Below are 12,488 nucleotides of genomic sequence, written 5' to 3'. Positions count from 1 at the left end.
TTGCAGCAAAAAAAACCAAACCGAGTTGAATCGATCTATGTCAAAGTTTATTTTTGCCTCTACAAGATCAGCTCGTGGCGTTTCGCGCCCAGACTGGCCAAAAAGTAGCACCAGGCGCGAAAGAAACAATCGCGACGCTTGCATTTTGTGTGTCAATGTGAAATTCCTGGCTTGAATTGTAGCACTCGCAGAGATTTTCATTTTCTAACTGGTCTTTTTCGTTTTTGTTTGCTTTTTTGTGTTTTTGAATTGCAGGAAACCGTAGTGACTGAGGAGGAAAGCGTACGTAACTTCCTCACCAACAACGATCTGCCGGAAGATTTACAGCCAGTGAAGGTGCTGCCAACGGAAGAGCCGCTGCCGGTGCTGAAGAAGGTTCCTCTCCCGCCAGCTATTCAACCCGAGCCACAGCCAGAACCAGTGATTGAGCCAGCTCCAGTTGTTCCGGAACCAACGATCGCACCCGTCATCGAAGCAGCACCGGTATTCACGCCAGCTCCAGCCCCACAGCAGAACGGATATCAATCGGCCAGCGAATATGAAAGCGATTTCGAGAAGAAGGTCAACCCAGTGTGGCAACCAACTCAGACCGGCTCAACCGAGGCTTCCTACAAACCGGTTCACCCCGTGTTTAATCCACCAAAATCGCACGAGCCTGGTTCAGCTGCACCACCGCCATCAGTATTTGATCCGATCGACAAAATTCAACCAACGACCCAAGCCCCCTTACCTAGCGAAACACCAAAGATCGAAAAGCCCAAACCCATCAGCTATGCTCAAAGTCAGACTACAACGAAGTCCTTCCAGCAGCAGAGTTCATCCTATCAATCCCATCAGCAGCAGACCTATCAAATCCAACAACAACAACAACAACAACAACAACAACAACAACAACAACAACAACAACAACAACAACATCAACAACAACAACAACAGCAACAGCAACAACATCGGCAGCAGCAACAGTTCGTATCGTTCCCGCCAGTGGAGCCAACGCCAGCTCTGTACTACACATCGATCACTGGCCAGCCAGTGCATAACACCCTCGTAACGGAAACCTCAAACACTCTCCACATGAAGGAAATGTCCGAAAGCAGCAATCGAACTGTTAACATGTCACAAACTCAGCACGTCATCAAACTGGAGTCCGACAATCAGTACATGAATCAACAGCAACAACAGTCATCCTTGATCAGTCAGAAACCAGGTCGCTTCACCCCAGGAGAGTTCCGCGAGAGTGACTACGAATCCGATGGATCCCGCATTCGTCCCCTCTGGACGCCCCATCCATCGGACAGCGATGAGCCACACTTCCGTAGCGTGCGACCCCAGTTCAAGCAGCCACGCTCCGCCAGCCTTCCTCGTTCCTGCGAACGCATCCAAACCCCGATGGAGTTCGATACCGGTCCAGTGCTGATGCCATCGAAAATCGATACCAGCAGCGTGGCTGTGTCCACCACCCAGAACATGGAATCCGTCGAACAAACCCAGGTACTGCAGACTCAAACGCTCAACCGTCAGTCCTCGTTCAGCTCGAAACGGATCGCTACCTCGCACGTGTCCAATCTGCGTGACGATATGGCTGTGAAGGCACACAAAGTGGCCCCCCTCAATTACATCCAGAAGGCGACCAACCAAGCCGAAAGTATGTCTCAATCGTTCAAGACCAAGGCGTACCATTTCACCAACGAAGTGATGACAGATATGCGAAAGACGCCGATCAAGCCGATCCTGAAGAACGCCTACGGTCAACAGGTGCCGATCACACCGGCTCCAGCTGCTGCCCAAGCTGTTGCCCAATCAGCCGCCGCCACCGACAGCAACGCTCAGGCCTATCGCGAAGAATCGCGGGTGTCCCAATACGGTGAGTAGATTTTTGATTTTGACCACACTCCTTTCCCCACCGACGATTCAGTGTCTGGGGCCAGCACCTGCTGGCGGTCATAAAACATCGAAAACAACCATTGCTTCACGCAGTATCGACTGCTGGTCCCAGACGGGTGGGACATTTTATGTCCAAGGCTCATACTGAGTCTATTTTTAACAAAACAAAACTCCTCCTTGTCCCCCGTCACTCTTCTGGTCCAAATTCATCCGTTTCCTCATAAACAGATTTTGTTTTCCTCGTTCATCGTTCCCGCCGTTGAAAACATATGATTTGGTTTGATTTGTTTCATTCTTTTTTCTCTGAGTTTGAGTTTTATATTTTTATGTCTCTTTCCTCGGGCGTTTTTTTTGTTGTTTTTCGTTTAGCGTAACCATCACCGGCATTAGTGCTTTTTTCCTCATCTGAAGTTATAAATAACAACTTTGTGCTCTCTCACACACCCATCTCACAACATCAATGATTATTTTCCCCCGTCAATCACGTTCCACAATGTGACACAATACACAATTCTCTTGATTTCCCCGGATCAACCGATGTCAAAATCAATCCACCAAATGTCGCTCGAATCTGTCTGTTTGAAATACACAAAATAAAACCAACAACCAGGCACCAAACACGTCGATCCGGACACCGGAATCATCTACTTCAAGTACGATTTCGGGTACGAGTTTGGCATAATTTTCCCCGGCGAGGGTCACCGCATTGTTGCCACCGGTGGCAACCGAAAGCAACAGCATCAGGCGCACCAACAGCGGACTCCCGCTCTTGGCGCCACCAGCAAACATCCCCTCTATCTGAGTCCGTCCCCGTTCGGCCCATCGGGAGCGCATTCGCTCGAGGTACCGGTGATTCACGAACGCACCAAAGACTACTACCGGAACTGTAGTCCCACGTTCCGGCGATCGGCTTCCGTGCCGGCACCGGATTTGCAGGCCAGCCGCTACCAGCGGTACAGCTACCCGATGGGTGGCGCTCCTGGGCGCTCGGTGGACCCCGGTACAGGTAGTGGACGCTCGACGCCCCATGTTGGAAGTTACAGAACCTCGTCCCGTTGCACCACTCCAGGTTAGAGGCACCCGTCCTCTCGATGTTGCATATCTGACAAATTGTTGTTACCTTGTCTTCCTAATGCTTTCGATGTTCCGCTGATCGGTTGGTAGTGTTTGATGAATGTTTCCCTACACGGGACGGATTATCCAGTTCCATAGTTGCAGCTTCTGTTCCATAATAGTTCGATGTTGAGTGTCTCCGTTATACACAGAATGGAAAAAAACTGTATTTAACAAGTAGTTCAAGCATGAGTAAAAATGAGAATTATGTTTCTCTCGTAACACACTGTGTTTTCCTCCTCTTTCTCATATGTCAAGCACATAGTTTCAATGAGAGTGCATTGGAAGGCCGAAAAAAGGCCAACACTTAACACCAAACTCAATGAACTTTCGTTGAAAATATCTTCTTCTTTGCTTCTAAATTTCCTTTTTTTTTTTACAAAAGTACACTATATTTGGGTTTGAAAACGCATGCGTTCACCTTGAATAGGTTCTCAGTGATTGTTATGTGCTTCGTTTGAATGTGTCTGTAAAACTTCTAGAAATATTGTTGATTATCCGCTTTGAACTGTTTTGAATTCCATTCGATCATCAAGTGACAAAATTTCATTTTTTTTCGTTCAACTTTTAAACACATTCTAATTTTTTTAAAAGGTAGTATAAGAGAATGATTTTGCTTTAAAACAGGGGTTTTCATAATGATACGATCGCCGATACAGATGACGGTAATGGGATAATTGTTTTTCTTTGATGGTACATGAAATAAAATCCCAAAACATGGATTCGAGTAAAGAAAGTCATTGATTGAATTGCAATATTGAATTCATACAATATTTTTTTGAGGAAAAGGCTTTGCAAAATGATACAACCCATAGTAGTTTATCATGAATCAATATTTAAAAAACAACAAAAATCATTCAAAAATCTGTTACGCCACCAGAGTGGTTGATCGTCTGAAAGCTACGTTTCTGCATACTTTGTTTAAGTTTTGGTGTGTTATCAGCCTGATTTCAATTCCTGTTGAAGAACTACAGTTTTCTTTCCTAGATTGTCGAAAATTTTCGATAATCAGTGTATCTCCCGCGAACCATTATATGAACATTAGGGTGACAATGGATGTATGGAGAAAAATAATTATTGAATTTAAAGAACCGACCATGTACATTTTGTTTAAAAAATGACCTATGCGAAATTTCAGCTCAATCGGACATGATTTAGGGGTGCCTCAAAGCACTCAAAGTTTTGATTTTTTGGCCACTCAGGCTATGTCCCAAAAAATCGATATATTTCGGCCATATTTTTTTGTTGTGATAACACCATATCTCGACGTTTTATGCCTTTTTAAGTCATTTGACATCGAAAAAAAGTTTTGATTTTCCAAATTTCTTTTACCCCCCTCCCTTAGATTTTTGAGAATCAAAAATCGATCGAGCTGAAACTTTGTACAGATAATTTTTTGGGCCAATAAATAAAATGTACATGGTCGGTTCTTTAAATTCGATAATTATTTTTTTCCATACCATCATTGCCTCTCAAGGCTTTGTCCCAAAAGGTCGATGTACGGACAAAACATTTTTTTTAGATGACACCAGATCTCGACGTTTCATGCATTTTTAAGTCATTTGGCATCGCTGCCACCCTAATGTTCTTTCTGTCAAATATATGTTTGTATTTCAAGAGAAAATGCTTCATTTATCATCTAAATTTATACGAACAATCCAGTCAAAGGGACGCTATTTTAAGCTGTATTCAGGACTTACCTTTAGTTCACGCAGCAAATTCGTGATCATAACAGATTCACTAGATTGACATTAAGATATAAATTATTCTCGCCTACCTTAGAAAACATTCGCAATTTCGTGGGCGAATTTCGAAAAATGTTTCTGAATCCATCTGGTCCGTCTAAGGCAAAGTTTCTCTCATCTGAGAAAAATACCTGTGAGGTTTTCATGCCATATTATTCATATAGTTTTTTTCTGTATATTTCAAAGCTTTTGTGGACTAAGACAATACTTTTGCATAACGGATACAATTAACTTAATCATTTAGCTTTCATTTGTTTCATAAAACGTTCCAGCAAGACCTTCAGATTGACTGAATGAAAAATTTCGAGTAGTGAAGTCAGGGTTTACAAAAAAAAAACTGGGGGACTGGAAAAAAATCGACTTCTCAGAATACAAGGTAAAACGTACGGTTTAGGGTGCCAATGTAGGGGAATCCGGGGCAAGAGTGCCACCTTAAGCTAATACGCGTTTTTGAATGCTCTTTTGTTATATGTTTTCCATTTTTTTGCTGGTTTGTTCATTTATACTCCTATTTAGGTGTAGTTATGCATTAAATTGTTCAAAAGTTATGTTTACTATGAAAATGTTTCATTTACAAAAATGATGTTTTTGGCTTGTATTTTTCCAGTACAGGGCAAGAGTGCCAATCATATAAAAATATAATTTTTGATGAAAAAAGCACTGTGAAATTCACGGTGGTTCCAAAGAACGCAAACTCAAGTTCTGGTTGCGTTCACGAAAACCGGCAAGCCAATCTTCTCCGGCCAATTTGGATGTTTTGTCGAAAGAGTGATCTAAATGATTTCACACTGCGATTTTATACCCTAGGTTCGGAATGTCGTGTGTTGTCAGCTCATAAAATAACTTCTGCATATTAAGGATGTGACTTACGGGTTACTCCTCCTGTTGTTTTGTTGTTTAGAAAACACAGTTTTAAAACGGCCTAACTTCTGCACATATTTGGCCAATGTTCTTCTGGGCAAACTATATTCCTCCGCAGCTCGTCTCCATGACCATAGGCAGCAACCATAGTTTCCATCTGCCACTGGTTTCGGAACGAAATCCGTTCATATTTACAAACCATGACCACAACAAACACAATTACGATTACACTATTTGCGTTTGACAGATCGAATTCGAGGGTACGACTATGGCATTTTTACCCCGGTAATAATGGCTGCTTTTGCCCCGGAAGTTGAGAGATAACAAATTTATTTTTTTTTTATGAAATAAATGCGTATGATTTAAATTAGTTCATACAGTAAGTTGAAGAAAAATGATATTCTATTTGTATTTATGGGTGGAGTCATGCAAACATATAGAAATTGAGGGTTTTTCGTTAATTTGCGCCTGTGCGTGCTTATATAGATTACAGTTGTAAGAAGCTCAGTTAGTATTTATCTGTTTTCCAATAAAAAATATTTAAGGTTCTGGCTGATAATATGTGAGATATATGCAGTATCTGTATAAAACAAAGTTCAGTAGTTAAATAATTGTAAAAGATGGAAATAGGCGAAATAATCAGATGGGCACTCTTGCCCCGTATGACACACTTGCCCCGGGTTCCCCTAAATAACCGAAAAATCACCCAAGTAAATAAAATTTTCTACAAAAAAACATTTTTTTTCATGCAATTTGACGACATTTGACATCAAAAGATGTTTTTTTTGAAAACCCCGATTTCACAACCGCATAGTTGACGTAGGATTACGTTAGGCTATTTGTTTCATATTGATTTTGGATATATTTGGAAAAAACACTACTAAACGTTTGTTTGTTGGTTAAGTTTGTGTGTTCACTCCATCAATGGTGCTATCGAATGATGATGGTAGAAGAATTGCGAAAAGAATTGTCGTTGTATGGGGCATATCATGAGGAAAGAAGCCGAAGTGGAATTAGATACGCTAAAATTTGTCCGCTACTGCGCTACTGAACAAAATAATGAAAAGTAAGGTAAATGATTTTGGTTTGTCCAGTCGAAAATATGATCACTTTTATGAATACTCTAATTCAGCACACCTTTGTCAAATCAGGTATTCGAATGTTTCAAAACATATGAATAAAATTTTCTTTTTCATGATTTACAGTAGTTTTATAGTATATTTTTGCGGAATCACATGTTTTAAAGGATTATAAAATACACCATCTATTGGTGTCAATACGCCCCTCATTCGAGCTAACCTTTAATCGATTCAGATGATTATTTTGCATGTATTCAGACCTTTTCTGGATTATAACACTTACAAATATTGTAAACATCATTCTTTCACACCATTTGTATCAGATTTACATAGCTGAATCTTGTTGTTCAATAATGTTGTTTTGTCCACATAATTTCTATGGCAACCGCTTGGCGCGCTGCAGTTTGTTTATTGTGTCCTTCGCGCATAGCAGAAATAAAGTTTCTCTATGTTGAGTGTCTTGAGGTGAACACTTTTAAAATGCCCAAGAAAATGCAAAATTGTGAAAAAAGTCTAAATTATTAATGGATCAATATGATGACAGTAAAATCAAGCAATGTAAATGTTATTTTCATGATGAAAAATCGATTTGCATTTACTAGTTGCGTAAAAACACCCCAAATCGGACAAACCAAGATCGTTTACCCTAATATAGAATAAAAAATTGTCATGTAGTACTCAAATCGATGGATGTAAAAATCTCGTGAATCCATCAGGGAATGTCTGAGCAAAAAGTGTTCGAAAATGGACAATTTTTGCGATGCGGCCGACAGTCAATTTTTCAATTTACTTCCCTAATACCATTTTGTCTCAAATTCCGAACACGCTTTGATGGCCATCAAACAACATTAAACACTCATTACTCAAAATTGTACTTTTTTAATTTGATTTTTGGATACAATAGAGCCTTCTTTTTCATTTGACTTCACAGAAATTGACTTACAAATATATATTCATGGTGAAAAACTAAAAATTACATTAATCACATTTGTCTCAAATTCCGAACACCATTTATGTCACTGATTCATATTCCGAACACTTTTATCTCAAATTCCAAACAGCCAAAATGCATTTGTTTAAAAAATTCATAACTGTTGAACTACTAGACCGATTCAGATGATAGATATATCAAATTTAAGCGAATAAGCTAATCTTTTGTGGAAAAATATTTTACTAGCAAGAATATTCGATTTTGTTTTCGTAATTATCGATTGTGTTCGTTTTTTTCTCAGTTTTCATGGTATCGGGACCAAGGACGCTATACATTTTTTATATTTTTTCTTGAAAGCTTATAATTTTTACATAACATATCAAAAAATCAGAGGTGTGTTTTTTTATCGTTTTTGAGTTATTATTTTTCAAAGTTAACATGATTTAGTCTTCGTTCGATATTCCTCTGCTACTTGATCTATGCGAATAGGATTCCATTTTTTGCAAATTCAATATTTTTTCAAAGAAGACTAGCTCATTGACTTTAATTTAATATGTCGATTATCCAAATCTGTTAGGTAGTTCAAAAGTTATGAATTTTTGAAAAACGTCATTTTTGGAAAAAAAGAAAAAGGGAAACATGATTTTTAGAGCATCGATTAACTTTGAAAAATTATAATTCAAAATAAAAAAATACATTTCTGATTTTTGGACATGTTATGTAAACAAGAAAAAAACATTCAGCTTTCAAGAAAAAATATAAAAAAATATAGTGCCCTAGGTCCCGAGACCATGAAAACTATAAAAAAACAAATACGTATTATAAAAATAAAATTCAAAATTTTCAAATTTGTAGATGTAGTATTTTCTCAAAAAAGGCCAGCTAACTGGTTTAATTTGATATGTCGATCATCTGAAGCGGTCCATTAGTTGAAAAGCTATGGTTTTTTGAAAAAAAAGTAATTTTTGGAAAAAAAAGTAATATTTGGGAAAAAAAAGTAATTTTTGGAAAAAAAATGAGAATAAAATGAATTTTTGGACCACCCAAAAATGGAAATGGTCACCCTAACAAAAAAAATAAAAAATACGGTTCTGATATTTTGCGATGAAGAACAAAACTACCACTTTTCACGGAAATCGGAGAACCACGAAATGGCATGGAATGGCTGTATAAACGAATCAGTATATAATCGAGTTCGACCTGTCCTTTCAGGACTCCGATTTTGTTATTGTGGTTTAAGTTGAAAACCTAGCTAAGAAAATCAATTTTACTCTCGTTGGTTTGCACCTGCGACCTGCGTTTTGCAAGGAAAGAGCTCGCAAACATTTGTTAACAAATGGTATTTTTATATTGTTGCTCCAGAATTGGATTGTCCTTGTACCCCAATTTGTGAACTACCGCTGTATTTGCCGGAAAATAGTGTGTTCAAATATTTTCTTTCGAAATTCGATTCATGCGTTGAAACTTGATACAAATTACGAACACTACTTTAACGCTAATTTTAATACAGATTTCTGCACAAAAGATTTTTTTACCAAATGATAGCAGATTCGTAACGAGATTCTTACCAAATGAACATATAAACAGCAGACAAAATAATTTCAACTACAAAAATTTAAAAATTCACGATGCTTGTTTTCTACGGATTTTGTCAATGCAATCATTTCATCACTGGCCTTCGCTAGTCACTTTTTCGTAAATATTTAGTATTATAAATTATAGGCAGTATCGATACCTGTAAATTAATTTTAAAAAGAAGGCTATAAACCAAAGAATGGTAAGAATGTTAACTAATGTTAACTAATTTTAATGAATATTTCTGCATAAAATATCTTTTTTTTCATCCATTTATTGTAGATTCTCACCTTTTCTAGCACTTAACATGAAAAAAAGCAAACGCAAAAAAAATTGAAAGAACTACATAAACTGAAACATTAACGACCCTTGCTTTTACGCAATTTTCTAACGCAAGCATTTTATCTTTGGTTTTGACTGTCACTTTTTTGCAAATGTTTAATATTTTAAATTATAAGCTATAGCAATGCCTTTAAAGTGTGATAAATTTATTTTTAAAAAAAGAGTGTTCGGAATTTGAGACTGTTCGGAATATGAGACAAAACGGTATGTTCCCGATAGACGTAATCCTACATCAAAAATGTTCGATTTTGCAACCTTTTTTTATAATGAAAAATGTACTATTTATATACTAAACAAAGTGTATTATCTTTCACAACAATTACTTGAGCTTCAATATGTGGACGCAGGAAATATTCGTATTTCTTAGGACGACCACTTTACCCATACTTACCCTCATTCCTTTGAAATTAAAATACAGCCGCTTTCGATTCGATACACTCTGATTTTTATTTACTTTGACAAAAATATGAAATTAACTATATCTCGAGAAGAGCGAGCAATATGCAGGAAAAAAAACAGTTAAGCTCCGATTAACCCAATCCGCAATGTAAAACTTAGCTCCACGGACGAGGGTAAACGATATTCACGGAAATGCCCCTAAACTTTGTATGACGCATTTGAGAGAAGAATAATGTAACTGTGTTCATCTTTATATTGCGTACATAGGCGCCACGATTATCAGTGGCGTCCTGGGAAATTTCAAAATTTTTCAAACAGCTAACGCAAAATGCTACGCTTTACCGACTTGTTTACTCGAGAAAATGAAGATAAACCATATACTAGAGATTTCTTTTTCATGATAATACTGATTTGAAGTGTCAGAGAAGTATTTCCTGTAGCCAATGCTGTCGATGTGGCTGTCACAACCGAACAGCTGATCGTGAACAATGACGAAAAGGGGTTAGTTTATTTTGAGAATTTATGGTCGAGATCATATCAATGTTTACAGTGACAAAATGCGTGCACGTAGTCGTAAAAATTTGGATGTGGTTGCTCAAAGAAAATTATTTAAATGTTTCACAATCAATATTCTGTATTGTGGCGCCCGATGCCTCGATGCTATTTTATCCAAATAGTTTAATCTACCGCAGTAATCAATGTTCGGAACTGTTGCAATGTAGAAATAGATTCTTCCCAAGCTGTGCGAGTTAAATTGATGGCCAGTGGAGACAAAACAAAAACAACAGCTGCCTGCAGGCGGAGGACATGGTTTTATTTTTCAGAGCAACTTTCCTACGCAGGCAAAGGCGTGTGTTCCACAAACATGCAAATAAGAAACAAATGAAATTCCTACACGTGAGGTCAGCCTATCCCACCTTTTTCCGCGCTTGATTGAAGGTAAAAATAAAAGTTTGGATCACGAGCGAAAGAAAGCGAAATTTGCCACAACATTGTTGGGTGGAATCCGAACGATTTGACCCAATCCCGTCTTGGCTGCTGTCAGTTAGGGTGGCTTACGAACAGTCACTCATCACCGCCAGATTATGAATACTTGGTCGACTCATCTCCGGGAAGTGACTCAAGCTTCGTATTAATCCTCCACTTTCTCGCAACATCATTGGAGGATCGATTGCGCGTTGCTGCAGCGGAGTGGAAGATCAACATCGTGGTCGTATTCGAATGTTGGCTAAGGCAAGGACAGAAAAGAATCGCCACCAAGAGCATATTAAAATAAATTTTCACGCAAACCTCCCATTCCCCTGTTGCTTCTGAACGATCGCCAACCTTCGGCAGTGAGTTATGAGTGAGTTGCCAGCGCAAGATCACCGTCTCTTCGAACACTTGTTCGCCCCCCAAAACAGCAAAATCTTATTTGCTTGTTTGCGAAAAGCGCCGGCTGAGATGGTGTGTTTTTTTTTCGCGATTTCATGTGATAATTCACTTGCAGAGAAAACAAATAAAATACTCTATCAAAAATCAAAACCCAAAGCACTAAGTTGCGTAATTTTCGTTCATCTGCCACACAAAATTGACAGCCTAACGATAGTTATTGGGAGTTTGTCACACCAAATGAGTTCTTGACGAACTGGCTATAGTTAGAATGTCCACTTCTTTGGGCGAAAACAAAACAGAAGGAAGGAAGGTATTGAATTAGAGAGACTTTAAACTCTGAGAGTTCATTCGTCTCTAACAAAACAGAAAAAACTGAGTCGATTTTTCATGTGATAGAAAGTAGAACCATGTCACACAGCAGCGGTTGTCCGAAAACGGGACCGTACGAGCGGAAAATGTATTTATGACAAATTTCACAAAATGTACAAGATTTAGTGGGACGAAAAGTGGTCAGCCAGAACGCAGAATTTAACGCAACGGCGGTCATTTTCTGGCAGGATTTATGTGCATTGACGGCGGCGGGGATTATTGTTGCACTGGTGAAATTCGAATATTTCGGACGAGAGCAGTGAAGAACGAAAACATTTTTGCACCGTGTTGCAAGGGTGTTAGCTTCAAGGAGTTATGATTATTTTTATTAACTAGCAGGCCCAGAAAAAAATATTGGGATTTGTAGAATCAAAACATCTCCACCTCTATGTTCAGGATTGTGGTTGCAATGCCGTTGTTCATCACTTTATCTACCACCCTTCTAAAATCGCGTTTGATTAATAATTCCTAATAATAAAATTTAATCCGGACAATCCTAACTAATTCAAGAATTGAATGACATATTCAACAACATTGTCTTGGCTCGTGGTATAATCTTTGTTATTCATTACTATCAACAGGCATGAACATGAGTGCCCTAATGATATCTAATAAATTAATAACTTAAAATACTTAATCTACTTTAAACTATGCCTAACTGGAAAGAGCGGTCAAGGCTTTCGATACTGTTCCGCATATTCTTACAGTGAGAAAAATGAAGCACATGGGTTTTCCTGATTGGATATCCGATTGGTTGATGTCTTACCTGACCGGTAGGAAAGCTTTTGTTGAGGTGAACTCAGCACGATCCACAAC

At 38.5% G+C, this 12,488-nt stretch overlaps 1 protein-coding gene across 9 annotated transcripts in view; it reads left to right on the top strand.

Annotated features, from left to right (window-relative positions):
• Positions 1–12,488, top strand: part of LOC129768508 (titin) — a 240,920-nt gene that overhangs the window by 147,995 nt on the left and 80,437 nt on the right. For 6 of the 9 annotated variants that reach the window (XM_055770215.1, XM_055770208.1, XM_055770214.1 and 3 more), the window contains 2 exons: positions 256–1,864; positions 2,495–2,953. In XM_055770215.1, coding sequence (XP_055626190.1) covers positions 256–1,864; positions 2,495–2,953 — 2,068 coding nt within the window. The remainder of the gene's footprint in view (positions 1–255; positions 1,865–2,494; positions 2,954–12,488) is intronic. The other 3 variants (XM_055770211.1, XM_055770212.1, XM_055770209.1) reach the window with 1 other exon arrangement.

Source organism: Toxorhynchites rutilus, chromosome 2, assembly GCF_029784135.1.
Source record: "Toxorhynchites rutilus septentrionalis strain SRP chromosome 2, ASM2978413v1, whole genome shotgun sequence".
In the NCBI taxonomy this organism is placed as follows: Eukaryota; Metazoa; Arthropoda; class Insecta; order Diptera; family Culicidae; genus Toxorhynchites; species Toxorhynchites rutilus.
The sequence above is the reverse complement of the archived record's forward strand: the minus strand, read 5'-3'. Positions and strand labels throughout refer to the sequence as shown.